Source organism: Megascapheus bottae, chromosome 7, assembly GCF_031878675.1.
Source record: "Megascapheus bottae isolate mThoBot1 chromosome 7, mThoBot2.hap1, whole genome shotgun sequence".
Lineage (NCBI taxonomy): Eukaryota > Metazoa > Chordata > Mammalia > Rodentia > Geomyidae > Megascapheus > Megascapheus bottae.
In genome coordinates this window covers 5,639,347-5,656,369 of record NC_143515.1, presented here as the reverse complement: position 1 = coordinate 5,656,369, position 17,023 = coordinate 5,639,347, and the positions used below count along the sequence as shown (strand labels likewise).

The 17,023-nt window shown below is 42.1% G+C and overlaps 1 protein-coding gene across 1 annotated transcript in view; it reads left to right on the top strand.

Moving 5' to 3' along the window:
* The first annotated feature begins 707 nt into the window (after positions 1–707).
* Positions 708–17,023, top strand: part of Slc9a4 (solute carrier family 9 member A4) — a 49,630-nt gene continuing 33,314 nt past the window's right edge. Inside the window, exons 1-2 of the mRNA XM_090336082.1 lie at positions 708–963; positions 6,712–7,175. Of these exons, the coding sequence (XP_090192208.1) occupies positions 708–963; positions 6,712–7,175 (720 nt within the window). The remainder of the gene's footprint in view (positions 964–6,711; positions 7,176–17,023) is intronic.

The following is a 17,023-nucleotide window of genomic DNA, read 5'->3' as shown; positions in this document are numbered from 1 at the left end:
TTTATGGTTTGCATGATGTCTATATGGTCAACTTAATTATTCATCAGTGAACATGTCAAGGGTGTCATATTGCAGATGACCACTAGGTGTCAGTAGTGTAAGCTGTAGAGAACCCTCGGAGCAAACATTTCATAACAAGTCAAATCAAATAATTAAGTGTGGCTTAAGAGCTACCTGCAGCCCTGACCATTCAAATCTAGAGACAGAGCAGGGGGAGGAGAGCATGAAACAGGTGTTGGACAGGTAGATCCTTCCTGGAATCCTTTCTTCACTAAAAGACACCACGGATCCATGGAACGATCACTGTAATGCCCTTTAAAATTTTTCACTCACAAGATGAATCCGGTTTGCAATGAAGTGAGAAAACAGCTTTGAATGGAGAGATCTTTTCTGCTTGATAAATTGTTCTACAGGTCACATTCGAATGGAGGGCGATGAAGGTCGTGTAGATAACTCCCTGGGCTGTACCACATTTCTTGAAGAACTGCATTTGAACCAAGAAGTCAAATTGCCTGAACACAAATGATTGAGAGAAGATTAGACAACATCTTTGTGCAGAGTTAATAACACATCCGGGCTCTTCTCGAATGACCCGCGAACTGCAGGTATTTTGTCTTTAATACAGGTGATGCAGCTTGTCCTTAGAAGCTCTCTCCAGCTTAGAGGCGTGGCACAGACAAAACCCAGGTGTGGAGAATCCTACAACCATGGGTTTTCAGGTATTTGTGCCTCTTCAGTATCGGAAGTCACTGCTATTGCTGCTGGTTTTTGCATGCCCTGAAGTATATTCTGATTTGAATGAATCCACAAATTCCTCTGGCCAGCAAGCAACTGGCGCTCGATTTGCGGCTTCCAGCTCAGAGCCAGATGAAAGGATATCTGTTTTTGAACTGGATTATGATCATGTGCAAATTCCATATGAGGTCACCCTCTGGATACTTTTGGCATCACTTGCCAAAATCGGTAAGTCTTCCAGTGCCTAGTTTGGGACATTTTTTCCCTCTCACATTGGGTAATCTACATGCAAATTCTTATAAATAATGATCTAAATTGATTGTAATTGTCACTAATATTACATTAAAACATTCTCTTAAATCAACTGAAAGCTATATAATGCTTTGAGACTGTGGTTTGGTATTTAAAAGCACACTTCTGGGTTGCTTTGATGTTTTGTCATTTCAGGGTGGCAACCATGTGATATTCTCATGTAAAAAAAATCTGTGTAAAAAAATGAAGTGCAAATCATATAAGACCTTGGAGTGTTAGAGGATGGAAATTTTAGAACCCTCATAATGGTTTTCTATTTCTATAAAAAAAATCCTGCATTCTTAGCTGTGTAACTGTGGGATATACCAATGTTTATCCTTTACAAATAGACAGAGAGCAGGAAGTAAGACAACACAGGAATCTTACAGTACTGGTCCTCAAAGACAGTTTATATCTAAGTCAAGTGGAGCTAATTCGACAATTCTGGTTTATTTATGTATTAAGGCGAGTTCGAGGTAATGGAGTAACTTCCAATCCAGGGTATTTTTGGGCCCAAATCCAAAGTGGTGGTTCTTAATCTGATTATTTAATTCCCAATTATAACTTCTTATTTCCTTAATATCAGTTTATTCCAAAGTGAAAAATTCATGTATTATATAAATTATAAGTATAATGTATCCTTTATCATAGCTCTAAACTTGATATTATATGAGTATGTAGATTGATTTACTGAGGTACAATATTCAGAATATGTATATGTATTAGTGAGTTGTGTGTATATATGAATAAAGTTTTTATGGGCCATAGGTGTTGGAAAAGCAGATATACACACTTGGATAAATGTAAAATGTGGATTGAGCCATGTGTGCTTAACTTCTGTAGGTTTTTAATCTGTCTGTGAAGATGTACTCCTTAAGTACTTATTTATAACAGCTATTCACTTTGAGCTAATAAAGTGTGAAGATTGAATAGGACTTGTCAGTTTGAAGAACTAGCTCATAACTTTGGAAACAATTAACTTGTACAAAGCATCTCTCATTATTTTAAAGAAGTGTTTAAGTAAAAGCAACTTTCTAAGTAGCAAACTGACTCGGTTCAGAAGATTTAATACCTTCCCTGAAGCCAAGTTCATCCTGGAAAGATTCCAGGTGGTCTTCTGTTCCATGTTCGTGCTCTTTTGTAAACATTGGGGAGATTCTTTGTCTCCATGGCTACTTCCCTTCTGCCTTCCCTCCCCTTTTTAGTAGTGGCTGCATAGTTAATTTGGGAATCAAGAAGCTAGATGTAACTGATTGGCTAGCCACTGGTAGATTTCTCAATGAAGGAATGGCCCATTTCATTTTGGTTTCACAGTAGCATCAAACAGCTTGTTTTCCTGACATGCTGTGTGTGTAAAGGGAATTTTAAGAGCATTGTTGCTCATGGAACTGTTGCTTTAAAGGGTTTTCATTTTCATATTGATGGAGTTCAACACAGTGTAGAAAAAGAAAAAAAAAACATCTAAGTAAGTTACCAGCTGTCCCATGCTTATTCAAGTGTGATTTCATATTTGCTAGGTTTTAAGAATTGAGATATCTTCTGTGTTCCACAGGAATGTTGGGAGTGAGGAGAAAAAGAGTCTGAACACACACTAGGTGTCCAGTACTAGCTGGTTTTATATATGATGGCTCATTCACCAAGCACACAATAACAAAACAATAATGATTTCCAACACTTAATGCCTAAGAAATACATGTTCTTTCTGGAGTATACTGTAAATTCTGAATAAGGACATGAAAAAAATTACCATTCATGATTTTATTCCTCATTCAATCAAAGCACATTTGTTGTGTACCCACATGTATGTGGAAAGGACCTGGTTCCTGGACCATAAAAGGCTTATTTTAATGTAGAAGATGGGTTAACCTTGAACTGACTGCTAGGAATTCTGACAGAAACACACCAAAAATATTCCAGAATCCATTAAAAACATTTATGAATTTAGATGTAAAACTGGTATGCAACCAAACTTATAAAAGATTACCTCACACTTTGTGGGCTTTTATTTTAGATTCATTTCTTGAAACAGCATGGGAAAAATGTTCCTTGAATTATTTGGAAGAATGGGATTGTAGGTTGGCTTCATTTTATTTTTAAAGAACTTTATTATATGCATTCATTTTAGTTTCAGGCATAAATAAAACTATAAAATCTTGAAATGATTGACTCAGCTGTCCTTCACGAAAAGGGAGACACGTGGGAAATGTGACATGCATGTAGCACTTCTTTAATTTTTAAAAAAATATCCCAGTTGTGAACACACAGCCTTTTGTTGCTCTTCCTGTACAGATGTGACTTGGGTTAAAGCAGTTGAACATTGTGTCTGTTTCAGGAATCCAGATTCCTGGAAGTAGAACCATACCGAGGAGCCATAGAGCCTGAGAAACGTTATAGCATGGGCTCGCCCACCTTCTTGACAGAGTAACAAAACAGCTACATTTGGTTTGTACAAAGTTTGGTTAGAAAAATGTCCAATGATGGGGTTGGGGATTTAGCTCAGCAGAAGAGCCCTTGCCTGGCAAGTGCAAGGCCCTGCGTTCGGTCCCAGGCTCTGGAAAAAAAAATGTCCAACGACTAAAAAGAAGACAGAAAGAGAAAGAGTAGACTGAGATTGTAAATAGGAAGTAGAAAATTCAGGAACATAGGAGGTCTTAGATTCACATCAAGGCCAATGAGGTCAAGTTAGGAGTGAATTTGAGGGGAAAGGGAATTCCCTTGTACCAATCTACCTACATATAACAGAGACAGGTAAAGCTGTGGTCAAGGAAATTCATAACCTCCTTGCATGGTGAAGCCTTAAAATTCATTTTAAAATTTCACTGGCTCCCATTGACCTATGGTAAGAAGCCTACCTTCCTTAATTTTGAACTCAGGATTCTGCGATTTTTGGCACAAAAATCATCTTCCAAATCATTCTAATGCTTCTTCCAACTCAAACATTGTTTCGGCCAAGTCAATTCCCTCAATGGACAGCTTTTTGTGCCAGTATTGAAGTTTGAAGGCAGGATCTGGGATCTGGGCACTGTTTCCTAGATTTTTTTTCCCCCTCAAGGCTGGCATTGTACATTCACTTCGGTTAATTGGCAGTAAGAGTCTCATAAATGTTCCTGCCTGGCTGGCTTCAAACTGCAATTCTTAGATCTCAGCCTCCTGAGATGTCAGGATATGATTGATCCTTGAATCTCAGCTCCCTGAGGTGGAAGAGTACGATGTGATCCATCACCTAAGTTGTTTTACTTCTCATGAAAGCTATCACTCACCGGTATCTCATTCTGTTCCAACAATGTAAATAGACATCATTTTCCAATGAGGTCTTCAGTGTTCTCACATGTGAAATGTCTCCAATGAACATTTAATCCATTCATTCATTTCCACAATTATAGATTATTCTAGATATTTATTAGTCATAGTTCATGCCAAATAAGACACTTGGCTAAGCACTTTGAGAAATGTAAAATGCAAATCATTCAGTCTGAGTCTGAGAAAAGTACAGATTGATAGACAAGGTAAGTCATGATCAAAAATGGTAAATAGGTGTCATTATTCTTACACAATGACTGTCTAATTAAATTGCTTGGTATTTTGGAGAATCATTTATTATTGCCTCAGGACAAGATGGATAAAGTGGAGCTTCCCAGTCTGAGCAGAATTAAAAGATGAAGCAAAAGAACAATTTAAGCAATGGTAATAGAATAAGAAGATTAATAAAAGGAAAATGTGTGGAAAGGCACTTGTTTGACTCTCTTGTAGAATGCATAAAGATCAGGCAGGTTATATGGAACACAGACAAGAGAGCATCATGCCCAGTGTGACCTGAACTCTTACAGTATAGTAGTAGATCATTTTGTATGCTATTTCTTTATGTGTCACGTCATATCTGTTGCTATTTATGTTTTATTAATAAAACTTTGTCAACTGTGGAAATCATATAGTTTACATCCTTGGTTTTCCCCTTTATAGTACTTAACAAGGAAGTTGGGCCCGGCAGAGGGATACTAAGAAAGTAATTTTAGTTTCAAATCCACAAGATGCTTTGCGAGCCTAGAGAGAAGTATGACTGCCAATCAGTGTAACTGATGTCAAAAACTCATCTGGCTGTAGAGTACAGAATGGCCTGTGGGGTCGAGGGTGAGAAACCACTGTCATCTTTTCCACCCCTATGACAAAATATTTTAAATAGTTAACTTACAAGGAGATAAAGGTTCTTTTGCTTCACACGTTGGGAAGTTTCAGATCATGACTGGCTTGCCCTCTTGCTTGGACCAGTGTTGAGGTAGTGAGTTGTGCCAGGAGTTGTCATGCCATGCCTGAGAAGCTGAAGAGAGAGGAATAACATAAAGACCTCCCACTTGATTCTATTTCTTGTTCTTTAGAGGTTAAAAATAATTTTTGTGTTAGAAAAGAGTTTAAAAATGATTCTTTAGTTATACACAGGATTTTCCATTCAACATGTCAGCTCGTGAATACAATGCATTTTTATCCATGTCATCCCTTTCCCCATCTCTCCCAACCCCGCCCCTCCCCTCAATTTATCTATTCATAAACATAGACTACCCACCCTCCCTTTCTCCATTTATCTCCTCCCTTTCTCTTGAGAAACCTCTCCCCTGACAATGCACATTCTAGCTTCCTGGTATTCATTTTGTTAAAACCATAAGTTAATTGCTCAAAGGAGTTACGCCATTAGTAGCTGCTACTTTTTTAGGGTTCCACTAATTCTGGAGTGCTCTAAGCCTTTAACATATGGACCGTGGGGTGGGGGGCACATTTTCCACCCAAACAACAGCAGGTCATTAGGACAAAATAATAATTCACATGAGAAATAAAAGGACCCTAAAAAGAAATGGCTGCAGCTACAGCAGTAGAGAGCAGGATTGGGGATTTTAGGTGCAGCTCACAGGAGGTGTGACTGGAGGTTATCTGTGGCTGACCGCACGAAGGGACAAAAGTAATGGCCGTCTGTGAGAATTTCACCCCATCTTCTGTTCAGTGATTGACCACGCAGCCATGGCATTGGTCAAGAAAAGACTTGTAAATTTTGTATATTTGCATGGTGAAAGAGGGAAATAAGGTAAGTTTTGGTACAAGAGAACTCTGGGAGATTTGGGGTTTTGCCTGAGAGCAGAACTTTCCCTCTTCTTTACCCTCATGTCTGCCCTCAGGTTCCTGGGAAGTAGGGAAAAGAGGAAAGAGAAAAGTGGAGTGGAGAGCAGGCATGGGGGAATGGTTCTAGTAAGTGCTGGCAGCTCAGTGTGTTACATGCAAGATCTTCATCACAGTCCCCACAACCCTTCCAGTTCTGGCTGGGACTAGATGGGATGCTGAGGCTCACATGCCAGTCTGTGTGCCCCAGGTCCTTTCCATTTCCCTTCAAAAGGCCTCTAGTGCAGGGGGAGAGAAACTGGAGAGAGAGAAGGAAGGGGTGACATTATTCATCAAAGAAACATACTCACTACTTGACTTAGGAAATGGTAAACCCACTCTGTACAACACTTAATGGTAACAATAAAATTATATATATATATATTATTTTTAAAGATGTCATGTGATGAGAGATATGGCTAGAACTCTTGCCTAGCCCATGAGAGACTGACTGTCAATCCGTGGTCTCGAAAAAGAAAAGCCTTCAGGACATCTCACACCATTTCACTGCAAATACTGAAAGTTAGTCCTCTCCCTTCCCAGGCTTCCATCTTTACCACAGACTGCCAGGCCGCATGCCAGAAAGCTGCCTCCTCATCATGGTGGGGGCTCTGGTGGGCAGTGTCATCTTCGGCACTGACCACAAGTCCCCTCCCGTGATGGACTCGAGCATCTACTTCCTGTATCTCCTTCCCCCCATCGTTCTGGAGAGCGGCTACTTCATGCCCACCCGACCCTTCTTTGAGAACATCGGCTCCATCCTGTGGTGGGCAGGCCTGGGGGCTCTGATCAACGCCTTTGGCATCGGCCTGTCCCTCTACTTCATCTGCCAGATCCAGGCCTTCGGCCTGGGGGACATCAGCCTTCTGCAGAACCTGTTGTTTGGCAGCCTGATCTCAGCCGTGGACCCTGTGGCTGTGCTGGCCGTGTTTGAGGAGGCCCGCGTGAACGAGCAACTGTACATGATGATCTTCGGAGAGGCCCTTCTCAATGATGGCATCAGCGTGGTGAGCTGTCACCTGTCTCCAGGGGTCTCAGGGGGCCGCAGCTGGGCTGAGGTCCAGAGATGGGGATTAGGTATAGGAGAAGGCAAGTCTGGCTCGGGTCTTGGGGTGTAGGGTGGACTTCAGTCCCAGGGATGGTGTCTGACCTTAGGATCAGCGTTGTGTCCCCAAACAGCTCACTGGTTTCTTCAGAGAAAGAAAAGAGAAAATAGACTGTTGTTGACTTGTATTTAATTGTTTCCCACTTAGTTAGCAGAACTGATGACTAAAGACCATTCTGAGTTTTCATATTGGCAAAAGTAGTAGCTTGTGTTTGGGTTTCTTCTAATCTACCAGACCTCATGGCCCTACCCTCCCATTTCATTGTAGACAGACAGATGCCTGTCTGTTGAGTAAGATAAAGTTAAGTAAAAGATACTTAGGGAAGAGGAGGTAGAGGAATTATAGAAAAGTCTTCTCCTCTATGTCATCCAGCACAGAGGGAATGAGGGCTTAGGAAAGGCTTTTTGCTCAAAAAGGCTCTGGAGAAAAGCTGAGAACAGACAGGCCAGACCAACACTGAGTAGCAAAGCTTAGGAGATATTTGCAGTCCGGGCTGCTCAAATACAAACAACAACATCATATCTGGAGGCAGCTTTGTGAATAACTACAACTCTTGCCAGTTGTTAGTCTCTAAGACATTTGTGTATAGTTTAATGTACTGTAATTTTTTTTAAGCTGTAGATCCCCACATGAACTAGTAAAAAAAATAAAGTCAACCAGCACAAAACTACACACCATAAAGCACAGAATGTTCCACTCACTCTCTCCTTATACTTGGTGTTAGAGTTCTACTTCTATTCATGTAGACAGCGTCTCTCCCTAATTTGTCACATGCATTGTCACCTATCCCAGCTAGAGATGTGCACTGTTCTTCCAGTGATTGGGAGGCTGTATTGTAGGTATTGTTTAGATGTAACAAGTTTTGGAATTATTTCTATGTGTTTATTTTAGCTGTTGTGTAGTACTTCAAGATTTATTTAACAATATTTATTTAACAATTTTCTTGGTGACTGGTATTTTAGAATGTTTTCACGCTATCAAGTCTGCCTCTCTTTTCTCAGGACTGTCTATACAAGGCATTTTCTTAGATATGACATTTCCAGGTTAAACAGTATGTATGTAAAGACTTGAGTGGGGTGTGAGCTCACATCTGTCATTCTGGTTACCAGGGAAACAGAACCAAGGTTACTCTGGGAAAAAATATTAATGAGACCATATCTCAACGAATAAGTGAGAGAGGGGGATGATGATCCAAGACTGCCACAGTAAACCAGACAAGATTTTATCCCCAATATAGTGAAAGCAGACAGGCTGTGGAGTGTCTCAGGTGGTAGAGTGTTTACCTAGCAAGCACAAGGCCCTTCAAACCCCAGTCCCACCAAAATTAAAAATGGCTGTATAATAGCTGTTTTTATCACCTGTTACTCATGCCATTGGTACCTTAGAGTTACAGAGATGGCTAAATCTACAACACCTGAATCTGGACAGAGGAAATTGACGGGAATAGACAATGTACTTAGAGTCCAGGTGAAAGGACGCTGTGAAGCCCATGTGGCACGCAGGGGTTACACTTGGGGGCAGAGGGAAACACCCAGGGCTGGGATGGCAGATACAATTATAAGGTGATCCTGGTTCACAGGAAGTTGTAAATAGATTGTTTGTATAATTTTGCAAACTGTCAGGTAGCTGAAAACTTCAAACTTAAGAAGTGAAAGGTGCTGTGCTTGGTAAAGAGGCTTGTAAAGAAGACCATATCCTCAGAGTAGGGGACCGAGAGGGACTTAGACCCAAGAAGGTTGAAACCATTTTGATTTAGCCCAAAGTCAAGGGAGCACATGTCCTTGAACTTGACAGCTCAGCTGCTAAGATTTTCCACCACGTCTTGTCTTTGCCAGCTTATGCTTCCATGTGCATGGTATTGCCTGCCACGTCTATAACTTTTCACAGAACACGCTATTTCTCCATCAGGAACATTATCATGTGATCAAAAATATAACCCTGCCAAGAAACAGTGTTTATGAATTACCAATGCAAAACTTCTTTGAGCTGCTCCCCAGCTCAAAGAGAATCCAACCCAGCCCGAGTTTCCTCTAGAGCTCCCATCCAGAGCCAATCACAGCTTGGTTTCAGGTTGCAATTTCATTGCCAGCGGTATTTGCTTGACTTTCTCAAAGCTTAATTGCTCCCGCATAGACATTTCTAAAGAATGATCATTTCCAAAATAAAGTTATAATTCTCCAATGAAAGGCATATCTTCTGGAGGCACTTCTGTGACCCTGGCGGGGAGGGGGGGCGACATGGCTGTCGCTTCAATGAAGTTGCCCACATGTCACTCTGTGGTCATCGGGTCACCCACAAGGCAGTGAGTGTTAAGTGCGTGCCAGGGCACTGCTGGGTCTCTAAGTGAAACCAGAGAAACCCCGAGGGCCAGATTTAGAAAGTAGCTGGAGAGCAACCCCTACTTTCTGCCATCCAATGGTATTTTGAGCTGAGGGCTTTGAACTCACCCTCTCATTGAGCAGGGAGCAGAAATCCAGTCTGCCTGTCCAGAAGGTTTGAGTCATCCCGCAGGTGGCCTATGGTTGTGGGGATTTGCTGGCAGCTTTGTAGATCTGTATCCATGAATCGCTTCTTTCCTATCAATCAGAAGGACCAGTTGTCTCCAGAACAACTGAAATATCCACCAATCCATCCCCGTGCTTCCTACTTCATGCATTTCTACCCCTTGCTGAGATTTAGGCAGAGGCAGAAGAGATGAAATCCCCAAAATGTATTTCAACAAAGTTTCTGAAACATCTCAGTTGTTGTTACAGAGCAAGACAGAGACAGAAAGAGAGAAACAGAGAGAGAGGGAGACATACTGGACTGTAGCAATCAGGATATATGCATGGAAAGAGAATGCTATAAGGCTTAAATATATATTATTATATACTAGTTATATATCGTATATAGAGATATATTTGTTCAATTATATATGCATATATGATATGTTCATAGATGTAATATTATACATCCGTATTTATGGTATTTTTTTAAAATAAAAAGTACTTCAAAGATATCATCTCTGTCCCAATAGAAAGCCACTCCCATGTCCACACCAGTCTTGATCTGCCTTTGTATTGTGTATTTTATTAATCTTAGATGGTATTATGAAACTTGAACGGAAGCCCTCATCTTAAAGATATAAAAAAGTAAGCAAAATAAGTTATAATTAAAGTGAACAAGAACACAGCACTTGGTCTGGTATGTGGCTCTGCTCACTTCTAATCCTTTAGTCTTTTTTTTTTTGAAGTTTTAACTCAAAATCCTTCTTACCTGTGGAGTGGATAGGGACCCAGAGGATCCACGGTTAGTGACGAGAGTGGCTCAGGTCAGCTAGTGACACCGTGTATGGAGGTGACGGTTGTGAGTGAGACTGGGCAAGACTCTAGTCCCTTTGTGTGATGGAAATATTCCTCAGCTTGCGGGTAGCTGATTCACAGTCGGTTCTAGTGCAGCAAGTGGCAGGCCTGGAGTGGTACCTCAGTGAATGTGGGCTATTACTTTGGCGTCAGCTCATAGCCACTGATGGCAGGATAGCTGTCCATTAGTGGGAATCTGATTTTTAAAATGCCATCACCACATTGATTGTGGGCAGATCGTCATGTAGATAGCACCCAGGCTTCTGCCCCCCCCCCACCCCTGTCTCCTTGTCTTCCACTTCCTCTGCCACATCTGAGAGGCTAGAAGGAAAGGGTGGAACAGGGCTGAGACTGGAGCCCAGGCCACCTGCTTGTGGAACATCTTTGCTCTTGAGTGCATTTCTTCACCATTCCTTCTTGCCATTTTCTCTTGTTTTCACTCGTTTCCTCACAGGCAGCCTCCGTGTTTGATCCTCTGAGAATATTGTGGTTAAAGGAAGTGGCTAAACCTTCTGATCTCGGCTTGAGGAGATTATGTTGATCGGTGCTTTATAATGTTTGCCTTGTTTACACCTCATGAGACTCACTTGACGAGGCAGGGATTCTTGTCCCTAGCTTGTGAAGGAAAAATATGCTGTGAAGGTCAGAAGCCTCCAGGCCCACCTCTGTAGCCTTTTATCCCTATACTGACCTTTCTTAGAGTTAGAATGAGTTGTCAAAGCTCTCCGTACTTAACTATCTTTAATATGATTTTTGTTTCAAAGAACTAACTTTCAAGAGAAATATCGTATTATTAAATGTGTGGAACTTAGTTCACATAGCCTAATACACAAAGGGGGAGTGCAACGTAACCATTCCCTTGCAGAATTGGGCCAAAATCCCTCCAACTGAAGCAACTGGTGGCATTTGTAATGAAGCCCTAACATCTTTACTCCAGTTGCAGTTGACCCTTGGATTTAGTGTATGGTCTTGTCAACAGCATTACATCCCAAATTCTGTGCATGCTAGAAACAATTTTATCCCTTTCTGCTCCTGTGTCAGCATCACAGAAGAGCTGCCTGATGGCTCTCTTTATTTCTCTCGCAGCTGATCTGTCCATGCATCTGTAGCAAAGGACCCACAATAAATGCCACGCTGGGGGGGGGATGAATATATGAATGAAAGAGAGGAACGTCTGCAATCAAGGGTGGGGAGGGGAGTTCTGGCTCATGAGTTCCCAGTGGCTGCAGGCTTCCAGCCATGCTTTCTAAAAGTAAGGCTGACTTGGAACTTGAATGTGTCTGGGAAGTTGTGTGCAAATTGCAATATCTTCCTTTAGACAAATGGACACCACCAAGTGTCAGCATCAGTTCCAGAGCCTGAACTCTCGTAGTGGGAGGACACAGGACAGCTGTGGGAAGGGTGAAATGTCAGCATTGAGCTCCTCATTTGCCACATACATCTCCAGTGTTGGTGGCACATGGGCATATGACCCCATCCCTCAGAGCCTCAGTTTCCTATGAAGGCTAAAATGAATGAGCTCATAGAAAACATTCAAGTAACACTTGGCACTGAATGAGCCCTGTGAGATGGTGATAACGAAAGCACGATTACCAGAGGTCTTCTGAGCCATAGAGAACCCAGAGGAGTGGTCCAGGATCCTGTCTCTCCTTCTGGATTTTGCCGGTTCAACAATTCCTAGAGAAGAGCTGTGCACAAACTTGGGCAGAATCTTGAGGAGAGAATTGGCAGCTGTTCAATTTATTTTCCTCTTTTGTTTTATTCGAGTCAAGTTCCAAGGATAGGAGGGAGGAGAAGAAAACTTTACAAGTCTACAGGAAGTCTTACTTGAGGAAGTTTTGATTTTATTTTTCAGCTTTCTCATAGTGTGAAAGCCATCCCCATCTGACAGAATCCATACCTGAAGTTTTGAATTAGGACCGTTTGGTACTAGGATATTCAGGATGATCCCCTCTTAAGATGCTATTATCTCCAGGGAGATAGTTCTGTAGCGTGCTGGGCTACTGAGCTGGGGTGTTGAATACTTTAGAGGGACTCAATGCATCTTTAACTTCACTTATGAGGAGTTTGTCATGACGTGAATCACCCTAAGCCAAGGAGCATGCGTAGACACTTTCCTCTGGCTACGAATATAGGGAGTTTGGTGCCTACAAACTACAACTTTTTTGAACAGGGACCTCGATCTTTTTGCTGCCTAAGTTTGCTTGTGTATGAAATAGGAACCATAAATATGGCCTCAGGAGGACAACTGAGAAGCGGCTGTATCATGGGACTTCTAGGCTGAATAATATGGCTCATGTCTGTAACTCCTAGTTATTCAGGAGACTAAGATTTGAGGACTGAAGTTCAAAGCCAGGCAGTTAATTATGAAAAACTCACATCTCTGATTAACCAGCACAAGGCAGGAAGAGGAGGCCTGGTTCAAACGAGCGCCAGCCTCTAGTGAAACAGCTAAGCAAGGGCACAAACCCATGAATTCAAGTCACACACACACACACACACAGACACATACACACACACACACACAGTCACACACACACACACACACACACACACACACACACACACACACACACACACACACTCCATAACTAGAGAAGTATCCACAGAAGAAAAGCAGCCAGCTTGGTTTCTGTTAGACTCAGAAATAAGACAAGTAGCACCCAGAACTCTTGACTGATCAGCATCAGGAGCTGGGACTGAATGTCACCACTGTGTAAATTGTCACCAAGCTCCGGAAGAAGGAGGCTTCTCCGCAGGGTTCACCTGACCCAGGCTGAGGACAACGGGATAGGGGCCTTGCCCACTCAGACAGGGACTCTGCAATTGCATCAGATACGTGCTTGTAGCGAAAATGGTGGAAGATTTACTCAGTGAGTTTCTTCTCCCTTGCTTACCACACTGTCATTAACAAGACAAGTCAGTGTGCGTGCGTGCGTGCGTGTGTGTGTGTGTGTGTGTGTGTGGTGTCTCAGCCAGGACAAACTGACATGAAGATGAAGCTTGAGGCAGGTGTGGGAGATGACAGACGTGGAAGAAGAGAGGGTAACAAGTACATAGAGAAGTGGTACATAGAGAAAGCCCCTCTAAGTCATCACCTTCCACAGTGGGCGTTATCTTTGACTCCTATACCCCTGAGGCCTCTGTAACCAGCTGCCTGACATACTTGCTCCATTGGTGAAGTTGGATTTCTTGTTTTATCCATTTTCGTGTGTTTAAAGCAACAGAATCGTTGGGGTTCGAATTGTACAAAATGGTCCTCGCCTCGTCTGTGCTGTGAGGAAGTCGCTCAAGAGTGGGGTTTGCTTTCCTGTAAGGTTGCACAACACGTTCATGGGGCTTCTCCACCCTCAAGGACAGCCTAGCCCTGAACACAGTCCAGAGGCTTTCCCTGTTTTGGCTTGTTTTCAGTGCGTGCCTCACTTCCAGCAGCAGTGTGCATTTGTTCTCAAGTGTATGTAGGACTGCAGGATGAAAAACAAACAGAAAAATAAGCTCAGTCTCTTAAAAAAATCCCATGATTTGACTTTTCAGTTGGACTTGTTAACACACATAGTTTGTGTATAACTTCCTCAATGCTTACGTAAATGGCCTCTATCTAGAAAAACCTGCTGTAAAGCTTGCTCACCTTAGACCCAGGTTATGGGTGGGAGAGGGTGCCCTGGACTCTGCCTCTAAGCTGTGGTGATACATACATCACTTCTTACCACCCGCTGCCAGTTTGGTTAATGATGGATATCTTTGTCTCTTTTGTGTTGATGTAACAAAATGCTTCAGTCTGGTTATTTACACAGGACTTCTTAACACAACCTTATTTTGAGATAATTCCAGTGAAAATAAGCAAACACTCCTGCTAGAAGAGCACAGATCACAGAGTGTGGCAGTCCAGAACCTCATCATCTTCTGCTTGACCCCATGCTTAAAGATTCCACCATCTTTCAGCCTCACCACATGGGGTGCCAAACCTCCAGAAACTGAAACTATGGGGGAGCAAACCACAGCATGAATAATAGACCCAATACCATCAGAAAGAACGGAGGTACCATGAAACCCAATTCCTTTATTTTATAATGAAGTAAAATCATGTTTGGTAAATCCAGAAATGCTCTAGGTCCAATCTTCCTCCCTTCCTTCCTTCCTTCCTTCCTTCCTTTCTCTTCTTTCCTATATGCCTACCTATCTAAAAACGTTACTAAGAAGTTCTTTATCAGACACTACCCCTTCCAGAATGCCAAAGGAATCTCTTTCGAGGAAAAAGCAAATCACAGATCTGCTAGTTACAACCCATGCATACATTTTTTTTTCTTTTTCTTGCTAGTCCTTGAACTTCAGGGCATGGGCACTGTCCCTGAACTGTTTTTGCTCTCTACCACTTGGGCCACAGCTCTATTTCTGGCTTTTTCTGTTTATGTGGTACTGAGGAATCAAACCCAGAGCCTCATGCATGCTTGGCAAGCACTCTACCACTAAGCCACATTCCCAGTCCTCGTGCTTACTTTTGCAGTTGAATTTTGAAGTTAACTTAAATTGCTATTCCTTAGGTATACTAATATTAGGTAGAACAAGTCAGTGTTTTCTCCAAGTTGGTGTGGAAATAAGAAGGAGAAAGATTTGCATAGACAGAGGGGGAGATGTTAGATTCTTTTTCTTGGGCAGCAACAGGAGAAATCAATAAGTGTTGAGATACTGTTAGTTTAGTTTTGAGATAGGCTCCTTAAATTATTTAAGTTTGGAAATAAGACTCTAGACCTAGAAGAGAGATGCATATTTGGGGTCTTTGGCAAGTTTTTGACAATAGCAGCTATTGTATAACTCTTTACCTCTGACTTCGTTTAAAGCTTTATTCTTAATTACAAAGAGTTTCTCTATGTGTTCTAAGTTGACATAACTTATCACTTAAAAATTTCTCACAGGCTCACTACTCAGGAGGCTGAGTAATCCTAACTACTCAGGAGGCTGAGATCTGAGGATCACGGTTCAAAGCCAGCCCTGGCCCCAAAATGTCTGTGAGACTCATCTCCAATTAACCACAAAGACACTGGAAGTGGCACTATGGCAACAAGGGGCAGGGCAGTAGCCTTGAGCTGGAGCTCACAGACAGTGCCCAGGCCCAGAGTTCAAGTCCCACGACTGACAAAAACATTCTCTCGTCATTAAATTCTTTGACAGCTTTTCAGTCCACTAACTTTGCCTCTATCCCCTGAGTTTATAAAAAAAAAAAAAACACTCCTCAATACCAACTCAAACTAGTTAGCTCTTCTGTCCTTCGTTACAGGTCTCAGTTTTCTTCCTGTAGGAGCAAGGTGTTTTTTTTAAATTTATTTATTTATTTTTGCCAGTCCTGGGCTTGAGCTCAGGGCCTGAGCACTGTCCTTGGACTTTCTCAAGGCTAGAGCTCTACCACTTGAGCCTCAGCACCACTTCTGGCTTTTTTCTATGTATGTGGTACCGAGGAATCGAACCCAGGTCTCCATGCATGCTAGGCAAGCACTTTAACCACTAGGCCAAACTCCCGGCCCCAGGATCAAGGTTTATAACAGCATCCTATCGTCTTTTACATCATTACCCTCTGCCTGGGAGATTTGCTAGCTTTAGTAAGCTTCCTATAGGGATCAGAGAGTCAAGAAGTTTAATATTTCGTTGCCCTTTTCATAGAGACTAACAAATTAATCTAGATATAATTAATACTGGGTAAGGTTGTTGTGCAGATTTCATTATGATGTTTCTTGGTATCTTCCAGTAGCTGACATGCTTTAGGGAGCATTTGTATGGTGGTGGTTGACTTTGAACTTCCAATGCTTTCTATAGGATATAAGCCAGTCATTAGCTAAGCTAGTGTGTGTGTGTGTGTGTGTGTGTGTGTGTGTGTGTGTGTGCACATGCATGCCAGCCCTGGGGCTTGAACTCAGGGTCTGAGAGCTCTCTCTGACCATTTTTATTTTGCTCATGGCTAGTTGCTCTACCAGTTAAGTCACAGCTCCACTTCCATCTTGTTGGTGGTTAACTGGAGATAATATTCTCAGGAACTTTCCTATCCAAGATGGCTTTGAGCCAAGATCCTCAGATCTCAACTTCCTGAGAAGCTAGGATTGCATGTATGAACCACTGGTGCTGGGCTAGGCTTTAGGTTTTTAATGGATAACATTGGCAGGTGAGCAGTAAGAATTAATTGTAAAGATACATGAGCAAGTCCTATTTTGTTCTCCAGCCATAACAAAATGACACAGACCGAATACCTTTCACAATAGACATTTATTTTCTCCTAGTTTTGAGGCTAGGAGTACAAGATCAAGTCACTGGCAGGTTGGTTTCTGGGGGGCTCTCTCCTTGACATAGGGGCATCCATTTTCTCACTCTATCCTAACCTGGCTTTGTTCTACAGGTTCTTCTTGTAGGGATACTAGTCAT